General features: G+C 37.0%; 1 protein-coding gene across 1 annotated transcript in view; it reads left to right on the top strand.

Moving 5' to 3' along the window:
- PPFIBP2 (PPFIA binding protein 2) overlaps nucleotides 1-21,187 on the top strand; it is a gene marked incomplete in the record, with an annotated part of 2,221,164 nt that overhangs the window by 1,924,983 nt on the left and 274,994 nt on the right. The window contains 1 exon segment of the mRNA XM_044058974.1: nucleotides 15,582-15,638. Coding sequence (XP_043914909.1) covers nucleotides 15,582-15,638 — 57 coding nt within the window.

Genomic DNA, 21,187 nt, shown 5'->3' with positions numbered 1-21,187 from the left:
TGAACAATTTTTGCTTATATTTGTTATTAGGTCCTGGTGTGCTACAGTAGTATAGAGTACAATGTAACAAGTGCTGCTGATTAGTGTCAAGGGAGGGTACCTTACTGATGGCTACGTTCATCAGTTTTTTGGTTACTGCCCCTGGACCAGTCATAACTAGGTCCTGGTTGTACCAATAATAGGCTTTACCCTTCGATTACACCACAAAAAAGCATTCATTTGTCTTTGTGCCTCCATACCCTGCATGGTAGGAACTGCTGTTATGCCAAATATCTGCACAAGGTCTCTTTCCAGGAAGTTTACTGGATATTTTGCAGAAACTACAATTTTACTTTTCTGAGTCATACCTGAAACAGGGTCAGTTATTGCTATATTATGGGAGAGTGGTTCCCTGTATAGCTGTCCATTTGTTGCTATTACTAATATATAATCAGGTGATTTAGAATGTTTTGGTAACTTGGAGGGGTGTATCAAAGTCCGTGACGCTCCTGAGTCACACAGGAATTTGACTTTTTTTCCCTCCACCAGAAGTGTTACTTTTGGTTTTGTATTTGCTAGGTAGAGCTCCAGGCTCAACAATACTAAATTTAAAATTTTATTTTCATTTTTATTCTCTACATTTGTTTGTACTTTTTTTATTTCCTCTATTACATTTACATTTTTTTTTTGTTTATTAACCTTTTTTGATGATTTTTGGTTATTATTACTATTATATAGTCAGTCCTCATTTTTTTTATCTTCTGTCATTGCTTTTTTATTTTGTTTACAGTCCCTAGCTAGATGCCCTTTTTATCTGACTGTAATACAAATACTTTAGCTCCGTCTTCAGCAGTGAAGACTTGTGCCTTTTTTCTTTTTACTATTAAAGTGTCTTTCAGTACGTCTAGCATACTCAAGTAAGGCTTGCAGCCTGCTTGTTCAGTGATCTATCATATGCTTTGTAATAAAGCTACTGATAGGGGCAATGCAACCTTTTAAAAATGCATTTTTTTTTTTTTTTTTTTTAATTGTTGTTTAAAGCATTTTAATAATTTAGCATAATATCCATCTATTGTCTCATTTTTCCATTGTATGCATTAATTAATGCAAGTCCAGTCTGCTCTAAGTTTTCATTTTTTAGAGATTTTGTCTGTCAGACCTTTTACTCTGTTGTCTAAAAATGTTTCAGAATTTTCTAAGCTTCTGTTTTTTCTACAATTTGCTTTTTTAATTCACCTATGTGCTTGAGGTATGCCTAGTTGGTGCTGCTTTTTGCTTTTTTTGCCTGACGTCCTGCATCAGATTAAAGCTTGTTTAAGGAGTTTAACTAGTGAACGTTTATTTAGTTTACTATCAAATTCATAGTTGTTAACACATTTTGTACAATATCTCACATTATCTGCTTGCTGCAATTGCATATACTTTACATTATCCGTTAGGGGCGGATCTCATGATTTTTCAGTGCACTGATCTCCCATGTCTTAAAAAGACTGTTACGTAACCCTTCTCTTGTACCACGTGGTATTTTATTTTCCCATATCCACAGTAGTGTCTAGAATGACTGTTTACTTTGCTTTGTTATTCCCTGATCTATGACTCAAGATACAATACTTCGACTATCTCTCTCCCTGCTATCACAAACCTTAGCAATAGCACAGTGTAACCTGGTCCCTGATCTAAAACAAAAACAAAGAGGGAAATTTTTCTTACCTGAGCCTCCCGCTTTACGACTGTCTCTGTTTTTTTCTTGGGGCCCAGTCTTCCACTTTTCAGCCACAGATCAGAAAGTGGACAGCCTCTTTACACACAACAATTCAGTCGGAGGTCTTTTCACTTTAAGAAGAACCATTTTGTTTTGGCAGCTTCTCCTGCGCAGATTTATTATCACCCATGCAGTCTGACCTGCAGCTTACCAAGGGAATTCCGGTCCGAAGGACCAAAATGTTAAATAAATTGTTAAAATCAGACTGTAAAAATCATTAGGTATTTCAAAAATGACAGACAGTAATGCAGGGTGCTCAGATATCTAACAATTATGCATTTATGCTCTAATGATCATTAGGAGGCAAAAAACCATACACAAGCATGTACAGAATTTTGACTAACTTTATTGAGGAATTACCCTCCATTTTATAATGTTTACAATCAGCTTTTGCCCACCTCACTGACGTGGTCAGTGACAGGCCCTTTACATCACTACTATTCATAAGAAAAATGCTGAGATTACAATTTTTGAAAAGTTTCTTTCCCATGAGAATATTACAGCCTTGCAAAGCACCTGGTCAGTCACAATGTCTTTATGAAGATGTAGCTAATCTAAGGCTCTTAGATTAGTTCGAATACAATGGATGAATGTCTTTTTAATACAGTTCTTTGTCTCTCTGTTCACCAGCTGGGTTTTTATCACCGGTAGTGCTCACAAGGCCATTTTCCTTGGTGGAAGCAGGAAAAAGATACACATGCAGACAGATTCATTATTTTCTAACTTTGCAAAATAATATTCACTAAAAGACATGTTCCAGCCGAGCTGGCTAATTTCAGGGTCAAGCCTTTGTTTATACTGCAGCTAAGCTTCAAGCAATAATATGCAAGTTCATTTCTACTATTATTCTAGTAAAACAGAATTAAATGCATTACATATTATACTGTTTTCCAACCCTTGCTCTTCATATAGATTTGAGCACATTTATTCATGTCTAAAGCACACATTTCCCTAACAGTTTATAGATGTTTAAATACATACTTTTCTAATAATATATATATATTTGAATACATATTCTTCTAACAGTTTGTATGTCTGGATACATATTTTTCTGACAGGGGGTGAGGTGGGCAAAGCAGCCCACTTTATTTTGTGTTTAGATTTGTTTTTGGGGGGGGGGGGGTTGGCCCAACAATTTTTTTTTCCCCCCAGGGAATAAAATCACTGTTGTGGCCATTCGAGGTCTGCAGGTTCGATCATTTTGTGTCGATCTAAGTGCGTTCGCTGTTCATTTCATTTTTCTAATATAGACCCGGGCTGCTCTGCAATGACTTGCATCTCTCTTTTCAAGTCAAGAAAGACCCAGCCCTGTTTGACCTTTCATGTCTTTGCAAAACACCCAAACTATGAACTTAAATTTGTAAGATCACCAGCAGTACTGATTGAAGGGATTTGTTCCCAACCTATGGAAAAAGTTGCATCTGCAGGTTAAGCAGAGTACCACTTTGTCTGCCTTTAAAGCTAGTCTTGATGATTGGATGGGCAAACACAAGTTTACACCAGAGTTATGTATGGCCCTGCTTGACTTGAGAGGTACCCTTTAAGTACTTGTAAATGAAGTCAAGAACTTAAGTGTGTCTAGTTGAACATGGTGGCTTGGCCTCTTATTGTCCATGTTATCGCTTGCTTAGCATTGTTCTTACATTACTATCACTTGCACAAAACCAAGCTATACAACTCTTTCTCTATGTTTAAATACCAGATTATGCCTACAGCTGATACTTTCGGTTTCACAACATTTGACACAGGTTTTACTACAGATCTACACTTCTCAGTTATAAACCTAGATTCATGGCATAGCAACTTTTCTAAGAGTGCAGCAGATTTTTCAGAATCCTTAGATTTAGGTTTCAGTTATTTGTACTGTACAAGAATTGTAAGGGGGCAGCATACCTCTCATCCTCTTAGAGCAAGAAGTCTGGGCAAAGCCATAAATAATGGGGCTCTGTTTTTTATTGCCCATCCCTCAATTAGCTTGTCTCCATGCAAAGATAAGAATAAAATGTACAGCTGGCCTCTGCTATAGACTTCTGAACTCTCATAGCTGTAGACTTCTCAACTCACACTGAACATTTATTTGTTAAAGGAAAATGTATCATTACATTCAGTGTTCTCTTATTTACTTGCTTACACTAAAATGTATTAGATTTACCATCTCCCCACTCAACAACCCAAGATTATAATCCTACTAAATTAAACATGCTGTTGTCCATCCTTTCTTCGCTTTTTTTGCATTGTCGTGCCTTCATGTTTAAGGCACATGTTTACTTTACTATCTTTATCACATACAATAATTGAAAATGCTTCACTATATAACATGCAATTTGTTATGTATACAAATACTGTTAAGTCAAAATGTGTTTTAAGTAGTTTTTTTTGCTTCCCTTCCCCTTAGTGTTTTTCCAGTCAATAATAACTTGGGCATATGCTTTTCAGTCCATAGCAAGTGTAACAAAGTCAGAAAAAATGCCCAATCTTTCCACTTTTTATGTACAGTCAGAAATGCAATTGGTGCATTATAATCTCACATTTCTTTTCTGTAATTTCAGTGAGGCTGGTGTTCTTCCTGTTCATCCCCATCTCCCAACCCCAGACTCAAGTCCAAGGTACTAGGAATTCTTCTGGTCAACTGTGTTTCAATCTCTCAAGCATTTTTCCTTGGAACACTGGAAAAGGTTTCACTGGTAAAGTCTTTCTATGAGCATTATTATCAGAAGAATAAGAAGTGGAGTTACCTTCTGCTTGACAGCTCACTTTTTTTCTTGGACAAATATTTGTATTTCCTCCTTACCTTGCTCTGCATTAAAAAAGGACATTGATCCTCCAAGACAAAATATTGTGAAGGCAGGTGGATACAGCAGTTTGAATCTCACACTTGTCTGTCAACTTCCCCTGATTGCTGGGATAAATGTGCTTCTCTTCTGCCTGGTGTCCTGTGAATAATCATTTTCCACAAACATTCTACTGTCTCCAGTTTTTAATACTTTGCCCTTCTGCCAGTTTGTTAGGACTGACTCTTTCTGCTGGTGTGATTGCATTGTTACTAATACAGGTCTTTGCTGCTTTCTCATGGCCAGGTTTGGAACATGCACACAATATGACCTTTCAATTAGCACATTCTGCTGCGGAATACCAGTCCAGTTGCTTATTTGTGTTTTTATAAAATTAATGTTGTCTGTTCTTCCAGTTTCTTATGGTACAGCAGAAACTCTCAGGTCTCATACTCAACCAGCATTTTCTTCATTTTGACTTCTGATTTTTACAGTTTTATTGATTTCATCTGAATAGCTGTTTAAAGCTTCTTCCATTTTTTCCCAGACTTTTGTTGTTTGAGTTGATATACTGCTTCAGTGTTTTGTATATTTTAATCAGCTCTGCACACGTGACTTATTTTTTCCTCTAGATTATCGGAAGTCATGTCTTATACTGAAGCTTAAACTGTTCTTCGCTGAACAGTTGCAGGGTTCTTCCCAGTCAATGTTTTCCTTTCCTCTTTTCTAGTTGATTATCTTTCAGGATCTCTGAGTTTCTTTTTTGATGGCATCCAGGTAGCGTACTTACTCCAGTAACTGACTTTGCTAAAAGTTAGAGTTAACTGGCTCTTATGTCTCCATTTCTTTTTCTCACACTGGGAGAGCTCAGTGTGCAGCCATCTTGGAAGTCCACATTCAAGGCTATTCTTGAGAGGTCTTTCAAAGGTGAAAATGTAAGATAGCAAAAAATTCCCAAGACAGCAAACTGTGTATGAAAAGTTCACTCCAGGATAAAAAGCACAGTTTATTAAAGGCTTAAAACGTAAGTGCCATGCTGGAATGGGAAAGAAGATATTTAATCGATTCACCTTTCTTCCCATTCTGTCACATGTATACTTGTTTTTTCGATGACATTTTTATTTTATGGAACGGGCCAAACAGCAAATTAATTTATTTCTAGAATACATCAATTATTCAACCTCCTTTTTTTTAATTTACACACACACGCACACAGTCAGTGAGACAGAAATAGCTTATCTAGACATCTTACTTAAAGATGTTCAAAACCACAGATTTGTATCTGTAATATACGGAAAAAAACTTATCACCCTTTTACACAAAAAATGGGGGTTTTAAAAGGACAATTTGTAAAAAACAGTTTGTATGATCACCCTTAGAGATTGTTTTTTGAATGAGTGTTATAAGTTGAGACATGTTCTTAAAATGAGGCTACCCTAGTAGCCTAAACGAAACACAAAAGTAAATCTTAAAACCAAAGAACTGAAGACACTGCCGGTGAGGGAACAAAACGGACACCATTACCTTATGTTAATGTTTTCGTTCAATTTAATGCTACTGAACTTCATCAGAAACACACCCACTTAAATCACTAGGTTTAAATACCTATTGAAAATCATCACATGAAATTACAACCAATCAGAATGTACATCAAACATTTGAAAGTAATAAATGTAAATACAAATGAGAAATAAAAAATAAATATAATAGTGAATAAAATGATGTCAAAAAAGACAATAAATATTGATATTAATCCTCTGTAAAGATAAAAGCACACTTTAAAATCTCTGTGCTAATAAAAAACATTTTAATATTAATCATGTCATTCAAACCAGGAAGCTGGTTAGCATTTAACATAATTTGCCACATAGTTTCACGACATTCTAAAAGTGTTTTAAAATCCCACTGAATAATGCATTGTTCACCCCTTCTAAAACAAAGAAGGAAAACTTTTTGAAAACGGAACACTCTAAAGAATGCCTAGCCAAAGCATTGGATGTGTCTTTTTTCTTAATGGCCAATGTGTGTTCATAAATACGTTTGTTTAATGAACGTATTGTTTTCCCAATGTAAAAGTAGTCACAGGAACTACACTGAGCTAAATACACAACGTTAGTAGTCTTACATGTATAATGCCCCTTTGCTGCAAAAGTCCTATTGATGTGCTTAAGGGTAACCGTAGATGTCCCACTAATAAATCTACATTGTTTACAAGATAAACAAGGAAAAGTACCAGGAGTAAGATCACAAGTAGACCTAATGTTTTTGGATCCTCTTTCTAAAATCATCTTAATGTTAGTTACTTTCTTGTAACTGAACACTGGTCGTTCGCCTAGTATCTTTAGTAACTCAGCATTCCCCAACACTACTTTCCAATTGTTGGAAATGATTTCTCTAATAACACCCATTTCGTTAGTGATAGGAATCGGAAAGGACAAGGTGAAATTGTCCAAAGTGTGGGCTGAAGTCTCAGCCAAATTGCAATCATTGTCACCAATAGATTTCAAAATAGGCCTTGCAATGTTTGCTCTTAAAGCTGAAACTTCGCCAATAATCCGGTTTAACCAGGAAGATGCATAACCTCTGTGTGTAAAAAAACATTTTAACTTGGAAATTTCATCCAAAAAAATGTCATCACTACTGGTCAACCGGCTGAGCCTAATAAATTGTCCCTTCACCACACCCCGCTTCATGTGGCTAGGGTGTAAACTGTCATGGTGTAAGCATTGGCTAACAAAGGTGGATTTTCTAAAAATACTACTGTCAAAAGTACAATTAAAGTGATTGATAGTCAAATGTAAATCCAAATAATCTATACTGTTACCAAAACCTCCCAAAGTGAATCTCAAGGAACTGGTGGTACAATTCAGATCTCAAAGGAAAATGGAAAAAGAGTCTAAATCTCCCTTCCATAAAAATATTAGATCGTCTATGTAGCGTCTGTAAAATAAAATGTTGTGAGCGAAAGGGTGGGTGACACGAAACTTAGTTTCCCAGGTTGCCATAACCAAATTTGCAAAACTAGGCGCTACTCGTGCGTCCATGGCAACCTCTGATGTTTGTTGAAATAACTCCCCTTCGAATCTGAAAAAATTGTTGTCTAACACCAGTTCCATTAAAGTGCAACTAGTGTAAATAAGGTTACTATCAAAGCTGGTGTGTTGACTAAGATATTCCCTCATGTACTCAATACCTAATTTCTGATCTATACTGGTGTAAAGGGAAACTACGTCCAAAGAAGCAAATCTTATGTCTGTACCAACCACATGAATCTTGTTCAGTTCTAAAAGGTGCCAAGAATCACAAAGGTGAAAGAGATGTAAGAGTTATCATAGGAGAAAGACCAATTTGTGTCTTTAGGAAAGGTTATAACATTAAAATCTTATTGAACACCAGAGAAGGGCACAACACGCAGGATACATGTATAAGTGTGGGTCCTGTAAAGTCTGCCCTTACATTTTAGAAGTAAGTGAGACAATTATTACTGGAGTGAGAATAAAATTAAGAGATATATGCTGTTGTAATACAGAAAGAGTTATTTACTGTGCATTATGCAAAGTTTTCTCGTGTTTTTACAGTGGAAAAATGGAGCATAAACTTAACAGAATTAGTGAGTGTATGAGAAATATCAGGAATCACTATGAATTTAATGCTTTGGTTAAACATATCTCCCAATATGTAGAACATAAATTCAAGTTCATTATTTTGGAAGTAATATGTCCCTCGGAAAGAGTGGGTGCATGGCCATATCTATTGGAAAAAGCAGAACTTAGTTGGCAGGTCCGCCTGAATTCAGTTCATTGGCTAGGTCTAAATGACAGTTTATCTATAATTAGTCTTTTGAAATTAAAAGCTCTGATAATATAAAAAATGTTCTTGCAACACATAGGGTTATACAAATAATTTTTCAATATGTTTCTTTAAATTTGCTGACATCATTTTTGATCTAATATTGTATTGTTGAGTGTCCATGAATGAGAGGGTGAAGTTTATACACACACACACACACACACACACACACACACACACACACACACACACACACACACATATAAATGTTGACAGCCGCTGAAGATTGTTAGCAAAACTTTTTTGTATGCACTTTTTTAACAAAAGTTTTAAGGAAGTGATGTCATCAATTTTAAAAGTATTGAATGAGTGGGTTATTCATCATTGTTGTTGTTGATGAAATTCCTTTATCAAGTATAATTTTGGATGAAAGCGCTTACGTTTTAAACCTTTAATAAATTTTTTTATCCTGGAATGAGCTTTTCGTGAAAATGTAAGATAGCAGAATGTGCCTTTTCCATATATTATATATTTTGTACTTAATAGCTGCACAGTATATACATGTTCTTTTACTTCTGACACATTTGAATTTGAATACCTTACTCTACCCTTCCCCTTCACACACACATTTAAAATGTTGGGTAAAAAGTTAAATATTATTTGTAAATACTACAGCCAATCTCTAAAGGATTCTTTGTTGCACAAGAGATTGTCACATATTACCCAACAAAAGTGGTTTTATAGGTACACAATGTGCTTCTTTGGTTTGTTACAACTTGTGGCTTTTGTTATTTTGTTTTGTAGTACTCACAATTGTGTAGTATTTCCAAAGTTTAGATTTGGCAGGCAGTTTCCAGTAATTTTATCCATGAAACAATGCACCCATCATTGGCTTAGGATGTACGTGGTTGGTACTTGCCTGCATGTTTTAAATGTAAGTACTTTTTTATAGCCAGCCTTAGGCATAGGCCAACTAGGTGGCCGCCTAGGGTGCCAATCTAGCAGGGGTGCTTTTCCAGTATTCATTTGGTGTAAGTAGACCAGGATGGGGGCACCAGGTGGTGCCGGGGAGGGCGCTGTGGAGCCCTATTGCCTAGGGCACTAGTTGACCTAAGGCCGGTCCTGACTAATGGCTACTTCACTTTCCCACATAGTCAGCTGATACATCATATTTGAATCAAAGGTACTGTGTTTTGTTTTCTTGTTTGTGTGTCTGAGTGTGTGTATTTGCCAGAGAGAGCAGGTGCCTGAGGGTTTTGAGAGACTTGGGGCAAAGTCCAGGCAACTGAAATTGACTAAACTGTATGACATGTTTTCATCCCTCTGATATATTCCCCTTCACCTTCCCTGTATTCTGACAGTCTTGATTATGCACTGTGGAAATGGCTTATTGAATGATGTAAAATACTTTTTCAGGAATTGTTTGAGTTTTTTAGTCAAAAATGCATGGCACTGTAGAGGCTTTTTTTCATATTGTGTATGATTTCACTCTCTTATGATACCAGAATACATAACACGTTTACTGTTTCTCAAACTTTAACAGGACAGAAGGAATAGTGTTTTGTTTTTTTTTTTTTTTAGAATTCCTACTAGCATACTTAAAAGTTCTTTGTCACTGTTATGAGAAAAATTAGATTTAATGCTGAACTCGTACAGATTAGATGCGCATAGTAATTAAGAGTACACTGTCAATAAATTAGTTGAGATAGGTTCAACATACATGATTTAGACTTGATTCAAGTTTTAAAAGTCCACAAAAAGACAAACTGTGCCAAATTAGCTCACTACCAGCAAATAAACCACAGAAAAGTAACACTGTAGAGGTGAACCTAAACCAACCAGCTTACGGGATAAAAAGTTCTATTGACAACAAATCCAACTGTAGAACAACCAAAAGCAGTGAAAAGAAAGCTCAACTAGATCACCGTGTTTTTGTTCTATCCTAGAACTTTTAAAGATGTGCTGTCTCCTACCCCTCACATCAATATATACTAAACCTATTTGGAAAATCAGACCCAATAATTCAGTTAAACATACTGTGATCCATTATAAAACTGTCTTTTCCTAAATATTAAAAATGTTTTAAAAAGCTTTAAGACATCATTCAAATCATGGTAGAAAGTATGAAGGAAGTTTTAAAAACAAACTTTTTATATTATGAAGGAACAAATAAGCAGGCATATAATGTACTGGAAAAATATGCAGTAAAAATTGGCTGTGAAGGAAGAATACAAGAACTTTGACTATAGTGGCATCTAGTGTGGACAACAATAAATACAACCTAAATGTTCTAAATATTGTAATCCCATCTATAAAAGTGTTTCACTATTTAATAAAAACACCCTTAAATACTTAAATATTTAAATATGCTAGCATAGAAAAATTAAAATGAAGTAAGATGTTCTTAAAATACAATTTTTTTTAAAATAGTATAAAAATATATATAATATTAAAGTCTGGCAGACCTAAGTTTTAAAACTGGTAAAAGGGAGATATTTTCATTAAGTCCAGGAAATTTGTTGGCCACAAGAATCAATTGCCAAAATATGTCTCGATATTCAGTTTTTGTCTGGCATTATCCTAGTACATCAGCAGAAACTGGATAAGTTCAAGTTCACCATTTATAGGAAAAAAACTTTTTCCAACCCATTTCTCTATTTCTCAAGACACACCCTGTGCACCAGAAGAAAGGTATATTTAAAGGACAAATGGTAAGGGCCAGTAGAATGTTCTCACTGGATATAGATTTTGAAATTGATCTTAGATTGTTAGAAACTATGTTCTTGGAATGTGGATACCCCTCAGCACTGATCAAAGAAAGTAGTTGTAAAGTTGTTAAGCAGAGGACTGAGAAATATGCCCCTATTTTAGGTATTAAGAAAATTGGGAGTGGGGGTGATGCTTCTAATTCACCCAGTAATGGCAATGTCAACCAGTACCAGAGCGCCTTTGTCACTGAGTATAATGGTGATGCCAGTCTCATCAGAAAAATAGTTGTAAGTGAATGTGACAAATTCACAAGGCTGACTGACATCAGTAAACCACATAATAAGACAGTGGACGTTTTAGGAAAGAACACAATATGAAAAATGTTTTGGAAAATCAAAGTTTAGCTAAGGGGAAGAAGGACATGATTAAAAAGAAAGGCACTTTATGTGGGGTGCATGTCAACAGTGCAAGTGTATTTCTAACAAAGAAAAAATATTTGTTAGTAGTTGTAATAGGTTCATAGAAGGTGAGGTTTATTCCAACTGCAACACCTTAGGCGTGATATACTTAGCTCAGTGTAATCCATGTGGGCCGTTCTACATAGGTAAGACTGAGCAGACACTTAGGAGAGTTTACAAACACTACTATGACATGCATAATAAAAACATCAATAATGCACTTTATAAGCACTCCTTGGAATATAACCAAGCTACATACTTGCTTGTTTGTCCTTGAATGCATACCCAAGGATGGTAGGGGTGGCCTTTAGGAAACGACTATAGAATTCAAGGAATGATGTTGACAGATTGTTCTTGAAGCAAACAAGCCTCCAGGACTTGATAATATTTCCATTGTCCCAGAGTTAAAACAGAGAGCTGCAAAGCTGTGAAACAGTACACATGCAATCACATCTGCATGACACTAGAGGTAGGATTTTTCTTTCTTAAATTTTGGCTGAAAGGATTTCACCAAGGTTTTAGTTTTTTAATATATAGGTTTATAGGTTGGTACTTGGCTTTCGCCACCCAAGAAAATTATTTTCCTGTGTCCCTGTCGAGCAGAGCCACAAAAGTGATCCCCAGGTTGAATTTCCTATTTCCCATCCAATCATTAAGATTTTTCTTGAAGAGTGCTAATGAGGAGCTTTGTTTAATATAGATAGGTAGTTTGTTCTAGAGTATGAGAAGTCTCTGGGGCAGGAATCTATTCCTCCAGCATGTTCTGTTTATTGTGGTGACAAGGTTTAGGTCCCTAGAGCATGTAGCTTGGAGGGATTGGGATTTCTTTAATTGGAGCATGTCCAACAGCTCTGGGTTTGACATAGCTTTGTATGTTAGGCAGTCATTGCCTCTGAGTAGGTGATATGCGATGGAGTAAAGCTGGAGTTTTTTGAAAAAAAAAAAAAAGTTAAACCCACTGAGACATTTTATGTAACAATTTTTATTAAATTCGTTTTTAACATTATTTTTATGGATCATATTATTATCAAGGTTTTTAAAGCATTTTACTATAGGGGTATATATTTCAGCTTTTTGAATGACAATATAATTTTCTTATTTGTTGATCAAAATGAAGTTTAGTACTTAACAGGCAGCACCGCTACACTTGTTATCTGATGAAGTCTGGACAAAAACGTTGTGTGGATTATTCCTGCATTTATGTTCCTGAATTCGCTTAATAAAGCCTGCTTTCAACTTTAATGTTGTTGTCAAGCCTTCCTTCAGTGCTAGCTGGTTTGTTATTTGGTTAAAATGGAAAAAGGGAGATATTTCCATTAAGTCCAGAAAATTTGTTGGCTTCAAGAATCAATTGCCAAAATATTTCTCGATATTCAATTTTTGTTTGACATTGTGCTCCTTGTACATCATAAGGAATTTCTTCCAATACAAAAAATAAAAGTGTCTTCCTTACAATTAGTACTATGTTGCATTTGTAATATATTTCTTTTGAATATCATATGTATGTTTGGGTTCCGTTCAGAAGCTCGAAATACTGAAATCTCGAATTTCAGTATTTTGAGCCCAAGAAGCTGAATCCACAGAACAGCGAAAGTTCAGAAGTGCGAAATTCAAAACCTTGAATACCAGAGGTTTTGAATTTTGCACTTCTAAACTTCCGCTGTGGTCTTGTCTTCAGGTAAGTATGTGTGTGTGTTAAGGGGTTTGGTTAAAAGCAGTGATGCGTGTCATTGTGTTTTGTTGCTGTGATATGTGTATGTGCGAGGAGAATGTAGCTTGTGTGGTGGTGTTTTGTGTGTGTTTGTATGTAATGTGACCTCAGAGTGAGAATATTTAAGTGGGGGGTGCACATGTAGTAGACAGATTGTGTGTTTGTGTGGAGGATGTGTGTGTGTGTGTGTGTGTGTGTCTGTAGTAGTAATACCACAAAATTCAAAACCTCTGGTATTCCAAGTTTTGAATTTCGCGTTTTTCAGGTTTCATTGTTGTATGAATTCAGCTTCTTGGGGTCGAGATACTGAAATTCGAGATTTCAGTATTTCGAGCTTCTGAAGTGAATCCATCTGTTTATATATTCTTCTTTTTTAATGCCCTTTGTTTGTTTTCCCCACATAAAATGCAGAACATTTTTTACATTCAACTTGGTGTATAACTACTTTACTATTGCAATTTGTATGTATTTTAGCCTTTATGTATCTGTCTCTACTCTGTATATAGACACTATCTTTAATACTAATATGTGGCATTGGGTATATTTTCCACATATATGTATATGTATGTACTCTTTTCTTTTTTCTGGATCTGTATTTTTGTAAACATCACTCTATAAATAATTTCTGATATTCTTATCCTTTCTATAAGTAAATTTAAGTTGTTTAAATATAATACCCAAATTAGAGAAACTGGGGAACATTTTCCAATTTTTAGATATAATATTTTTAATAACCTTATTAAAATTCATAAATGTTCCTGTCTGTACTCCCACCTGCTTAACCCAATACTATTGTTCTTCTTCCAATCTGTATCTGTATCTGTATTACTCATTTCTAAAGGTGCGTTTCCTTTTCCTAACAAAGGACAAAACTCATCTTTCCTTCCCTCTTTTACTTCATGTAAAACTTCCTCAATCAATTGTATTTTCTATCCAAGAACATACTTTTTAAAATATCACATTCATATTTAAAATCCATTTCATCTGAGGTCATCCTTGATATCCTAATAAATTGTCTTTTAAATTATTTATTTTTTTGTTTATAGAGATGTGCACTAGTAAAATACAAGTATGAACTGGAAAACTACTTTTTTCTATACACTGTGGACTTGTATTCTTTTTTAGTTATAACTTTATGAATTGTTGCCTCTAAGTAATTAACCAGATCTTTACTTAAATTGTAAGTACATTTTAAAAGCTCGGTAGTACTACTAATATAATTTAAAAATTCTTTTAACTTCTCTTTTGTGTTGTTCCAAAAGATACATAAGTCAAGGTACCTTTTGTACATACACCAACATTTTGCATAGGGGGAACTAAAAATATATTTTTCTCCTTCATACTTAAAACTGTATTCACAAAACTGGAGACACAATTTGCCCCCATAGCAACACCAGTTTTTGTTTAAAAAATTCCCCTTCAAAATGAATAAAATTATTTTTAAGTAGTATTTCCATATATTCTAATAGTGTTCTAAAATCTTTAATTTTGAACTTCTTTTTCTTCTACCAGAACCTCTTCAAACCACTCCATACCTGTTTCACATAGTGTAACAGAAATAAATCCGTAATATCTATAGTAACAAATATCTCATTATATTGATTCTGGTCAATAGATTTAAAGAAGTCCCACAAATCCTTTAAAATACCCTCTTACCCAACCCATATTGTTTTAAGTTTCATATCAATATATTTAGCTAATCCATGGGTTTTGCATCTGTTTGCTGCAACAATGGGTCTAAACAGCGGATTATTAGCATCTTTATGCACTTTGGGAATTCCAAAATTGGATGGTGTAACTGTTTGTTTTTTCTGTCCATAGATAATTATAGGTTTGTATGTCTATCATGTCTTTTCTCTGATAGCAAAGCCTATATATGTTGCATTTTACCAACACTGTTATTGTCACAGTCATACAAGAAAGACTAGATTTAATGCTGAACCCATACAGAGGATTTGTGTATAATAATTAAGAGTACACGTTGAATAAATTAGTTGAAATAGGTTCAACATACATGATTTAGCCTTATTTCAAGTTTTTCCTTGCAGCTAATTAAACAACTGTATTACAGATGTCTGAAAATTGACTTTTGGAGATTGTCCTGTGTTTAGAATATACTCCATTAATGAAGTGCAAGTGTCTGCAATGTTTAAAAATATATAACTAATTTATTAACAATATTGAGCTTTAAGACTGGTTTCTTAAAAAAATTTAAACAAAGTAATTTTTGTGACTCCTGGAGATTGAGTTAAATGTTGTGTGATAATTCTTTGTTTGTGACTCACATCGTTGTATGCTAACACCACAAATGAATCTCAGTTAAATGTGCCTGTCACATTGTAGCATATGTACTAACCGTAATGTTTGTTGCTTTCTTTCCATGACATGGTGAAACCGTCCAGCCTGCAACCTCCAATCATGTAGAACAGAAAGCTGTAGTGACTGTTGTAGATCAAGAGGTATTACTAACACTATTAACTCATGTTTGATAGTTTTTTAGTTGCTTTTACTAATCTAAATTGTAGTAACTCATTTACTGTATTACATGTATCTAAAAGCGTATTTCATTTATCTAGTCTGTGAATCCCTAAATGTGTAGGAAAAAAATCAACACGTTAAGTGATTGTTAGGTTATCCATTAACTCATTGTGTTAAAGTTGTGTCATGCTAATGCTGATGGTTATCACGTTGAATACTAATTTCAAAGGATGGCTTTTGTATACCCAGCCAAAAGTTCCTGTTTCTAATGAGACATCAGATACAGATGATGATTTGATTGATTTTATTTATGAAATATTTGTGTATGCAATGTGTTGTGAAAACTTAAGTCTCAAAAGAGAAAGAATTATCCATGGGATGATTTGTTAAAATCCTCCATAAACTGAAGGCTTGTCTGATGACTCTTTAATGGTGCATACTTTTTAGTGGACTGATGGTAATGTAATTGTACTTTTATCGGATTGACCAAGTAAGTGGTGGTTTATAACTCTGAACAGAAAGGAGAAAAGCACAGCATGATAGACAATATAAGTACATTTTAAAATGATGTTTAGGTCTGTTTGTTTTCTGAGCTTTCTCTGACATGCAGCAATATTACCTCACAATTGCACACAATTAGAAGTAAACAGGTAATTTGTAGCATATTTCTGTCCAACATTCAGGTGTCATTGTGTTAGGTGCATGGTCTGTTTTCCTTACGTTTCCATCCTGAGGTTTTGTATCACGTGATGTCATAATGAGTAGTTGTCAAAAGGAGGTAGTGAGTTTGATCAGCCCAAGTGTTGTAACTAGTAGAACATTATGATATGTAGTAGAATTCTTTTCTGAGCCATAGTGCCCTCTGGGATCATGAAGTCTGTTCATGCTTGTAAATTATATTGTTTTTTCTTTTTTCTTTGTCCTTTTTTCTTTTTGATATTACCATTGCCATGTAATGTTTTTCTTGTTTAAGCAGCTTAGTAGGGTTGGATCAATAATGTTATTTAGTGATGAATTGTGCCAAAGGTACAAACTGCAGTAAGAGTACTGTAACATTCTTCTTACCTTGTTAAAAGCATTCATTCTTTCATTTTGCAATTAGACCTTAAATATGCACTTAACCACACACATCAGGTACAGGACATTTGTATAATAGAGGTGAGTAGGTATACAGCTGTAGGCTGTGTGTGCCATGAAGCAGAGGGCGTACAAAGTCAGTCACATGCTGTAGTTAAATTGTTTTCTATTGACTTTGGCACTAACTTGATAAACAAATGCACTACCCCAACTGTTGGACCCTCGTTAGTTAAAATTGACCACAAATCAGTCAGTCACCTTCAAACTGGCAAGTAACACCAGAACTGACAACGGGCAAAGTCAGACGAAAAAACTTCACCAAGGCAAACTATACCCTCCTAGGGGAAGGTATAAATGCATTCCAAGCCCCACCCCTACCTGGAATTGGTAACTACACCAAAGCTTACACTAAAGCCCTGTACAATCACTTGAATAAGGGTATCGACTCAGCTGTTCCAGATGGAATCAAAGCCAGAGCCCCCACCCCCCAAAAGCTGCCCTGGTTGGACATCCAACATCAACAAACTTTACAACAGCAAAAAGTTGCAGTCTAAGAAAACTAAGATGAGGCCCCAACAATGGAAAAGCACCCTTTTCAGCCTCAACTGGCAAATAAGATAACATGTCAAATCCTCTAAGGGTAATTTTGAGAAAAACTTGGCAATTACAGCCAAGGACAACCATAAGGCCTTTTACAGCTACGTATGTAGCCTAAAACATGGGACCCAAGCATGTGCCGAACTAGTGAGTAATGATATCACACACACTGATCCCACAGAGGCAACAAACCTGGTATTGGACAGATTTGGTGAAATATTCACTCTTATCCCCTTCAAACATATCCCAAACCTTGCCCATGACCCCCCTCCACCCTACATATCCAAAGTGCAGGTCATTAAAGCCTTGTGTAATGCAAGAAATACAGCCACTATGGGACCAGATGGCACCTCAGGCTGTCTTCTCAGCAAACAAAGCCATGAACTAGCATCACCATTAAGTACCCTGTTCAGTCACAGGCTAACCACAGGCTTTGTTCCTGGGGAATGGAGAACAGCAGCAGTTATTCCCCTCCACAAAGATGGCGTAGCGACAGACCCAGGGAATTGTAGACCCATAAGTCTGACCAGCCTCATCTGTAAAGCCATGGAATGTATCATCATGGACTTCATAAATAATGACATTGGTGACCTCCTGACCTTGGATCTGACCTAATTTGGCTTCAAGAACAGATCTTTCCTCTTAAATCTGGTGGATTTTTTCAAAAATGTGACCAGGGCCATTGACAAGGACAAACCTGTGCACACATCATACCGTGACTTGGCAAAGACCTTTGGCACAATCCCACACACTGGCATTACCAACAAACATAGCGAGTTGAATGTGAACCCCTTTATTGTAAGATGGCATGCCAGCTGGCTCACAGATCAGCCATACACTATCAAAGTGGGTGACTCTACATCAACCAGTTGGATCTGCCACTAGTGGGGTGCCCACACAATAAAATTCCAGCAGAAGGAAACACTTGACAAAGAAATATAAAATCACGTACAACAGGGTTGAATAAATCACAGAGCTTTTATACAAATACCCTTCTTCACTGGGGTGCCACAAAGGTCAATGCTGGACCCCCCTACTGTTTGATATATACTTTTCAGAAGCTCAGACCAAAACTAAGCGTCTGCCAAATGGTGTCAGTATACTTCAAGAGGTAGAATGGTATCTTAGTCACAGTCTCAAGATGAATGCAAAGGAATGCATCATCATTCTCTTCAGCAAAAACTATGTCCCTTCACACTATCAAATTAACTATAATACCCTATATATCTACAAAGATAAGAGATCTGGAAATGCAAGTAGGCTGCGACCTTAACTTTAACAACCATGTGCCTGTGCAGTAAGGAAGGCTTTCTATGTAGCACATTTCATTAGCAAAGGGATCACTTCTAGAGCAAAGAGAGATGTTCTTCGTGTTTCACTGTTGCAGTCATCACATTTGGGTTATCCCTGCCGGGGTAGCCCTCGGCCGGCCCGAATACCAGAGGCTTAGTATTTCTGTGTCGGTTGCTGTCACTTCAGGAGTGACATCGGGTCATCAGTAGTATAAAGTAAGGCAGCCGACGCCATTACATCAGTTTTTCTTGCTGTGGAGCCTGAAGCAGTTCGCATGGGTGCTGGTCGGCTGCTACCTGAGTTTCATCTTCCGAATTGAAGCTGAAGTCTTCTAAAGCTAAGTACCCCATTGGGGATCCTTTTTTCTTGCACTAACCGATGTCAGAAAAAGTTAACAGTTGTCTCGCCTGTGGAAAGCAAATACCACACCGAGACTTTCATTCTTTGCATCACTTGCTTAGGCCCAGACCATGATGTCCCTCACTGTTGTTTTTGTGCTTTGTTCAATGCTAGAACAATACGTCGTCAGGCCCTTATTGTAGCTAGATATTTTCACTTACAGTCCTCGAATTCTGATATGGCTTTGGTAAGCCATCCGACAGCAGATCCTCTGAAAAAAACATAAGGATAAAGACAGAGACAGATCGCACAGGTCCAAGCCTACTGATGATGCTTCCATTAAGCTAGTTGTCAGTTCTCTGGTCCTTAGTGGAGCGCTTTCGCAGCCCCTGATGCCACTTCTGTGGATTTGCAGGCCACTACCGAGACCCTTTCGAAGTCCAGTATGCCACAAAACTCTTCGACTAAGGATCCTGCGGTTGTCTCTCTCTCTTGGATGGGTCCAGAACCACTTCATACTACTGATTCCCAACACAAACCAATGACTTCTTTCATGTCTACCGTTCTTTCAAAAACTACCGGGTTTCTAAGGCCCATGGTACGAACCACACCCAAGAATCTGACGACCCAATCTCAGGCACCTTCTTCCTTGCCTCAGTCTCAAGTGCTTAAAATGGTGGAAGACCTTATCTTGCTAATCTGGGGAAGCCAAGCTGTCCCCTCCAAAAAGAAAAAGAGATCTGTCCCCAGTAGTTTTGTCTTAACAGGAATCTAATGACTCTGATGCATCTGAATATGAAGATATGCAACCCCTCTCTGCTTATGAGGATTCTGATGCAGAGGATTCCATTCATTCAGCCTTTCCACCCTAGGACTTTTCCTTTGGGGAAACCCTTCATACCTTAAGGGAACATTTCCATTGGGAATGTCAGGACTATCCTCAGTCTAAAAAGAGACTCTGGGAATTCTTAGAACTTCCACAGCACAGACCCCTGGCCATTCCCCCAGCCCTGGATGTTGTGGATGATGTTTTCCTAGAATCCAATTTGACTCCTGACAACCCTACCTCCTGCACCCAAAAAACCTAACTGGTATTACAGAGTCCCTGACTCACACAAATGTCTTTTCAAAACTCCTACTGCTGACCCTAATTTCGCAAGGGCCTAAAGGAATTAAAGCAACCTCTGCTAAGAATCCCATGCCCTCAGACAGGGATTCCCGAACACTAGACAGCTGGGTTAAAAAAGTATACACCTCTGCTACTCTTGCTATTAGAGCACTAAATTGCCAGTTCCATATGCTAAAATTTCAGCAAAATACCATGGAACTCCTCAAACAAAAAGTGTCTTCCTTTCCTGCTTGTGCAGAATCTAAATAGTTACAAGACTTAATGGATTCTGCAAGTCAAGTGACTAAGCACACCTTACACTATTGTTTTGATGCCCTAGAAGCTTCTTGCAGGGCAGCAGTCACCGGTTCTTTCCTTACAAGGCATGCATGGCTTAAGGAACCGCCCTTGCCAGACCATGTTAAATCTAAATTATTGGATGCACCCTTGCACAAAGACGACTTATTTGGCACTAAGGCAGAGGAGGTCTTAAAACAGATGCAAGAAAAAGCTAAATCTATGCAGACAGTTAAGGATTACCTACAGGTCCAGCCACCCAGGTTCAGCAGCATTTCCCCTCTAAGCACTGGTCCTTTCCTGCTCCCGCCAGGTCAGTTCAGCCCAGATCCCAGGGAAGCAGACCTCCCAGACAGCAGCCACACGGAATGCAGAGATCAAAACAGTGGAATTCCTCCACTTCAAAACCAGGGAGTTCTAAGCCACCCCTTCATGGTAAGAACTCACAATGACTCTCCTCCCCAACTCACAATGACTCTCCTCCACCACACCCTCCCTCTGCCCATCTCCACTTACCCCTAGGAGGAAAGCTCTCCTTTCACGCAAGCACCTGGGCCACTATTACCAATGACCACTGGGTCCTCAACATAGTGTCCCAGGGATACAAATTTTCTTTCCACACTCTTCCAACCCCAAAAGGGTTCCCAGATCTACCTCCAGTCCAGTGAGCAGAGGTGCAAAAGCGAGTCCTTTCCCTGCTCTCTGTGAGGGCAGTAGAGCACATTCCTGCAGAACAGAAAGGCCAAGGTTTCTACTCCAGACTTTTTCTGGTACCCAGAAAAGAAGGCACCTGGCACCCCATCCTCAATCTATCCATTC

The sequence above is a fragment of the Protopterus annectens genome, chromosome 17.part0 (assembly GCF_019279795.1).
Source record: "Protopterus annectens isolate FY-2018-M chromosome 17.part0, PAN1.0, whole genome shotgun sequence".
Taxonomy (NCBI): Eukaryota; Metazoa; Chordata; order Ceratodontiformes; family Protopteridae; genus Protopterus; species Protopterus annectens.
Note: the sequence above shows the minus strand (reverse complement) of the source record. Positions and strands in the feature narration are given on the sequence as shown.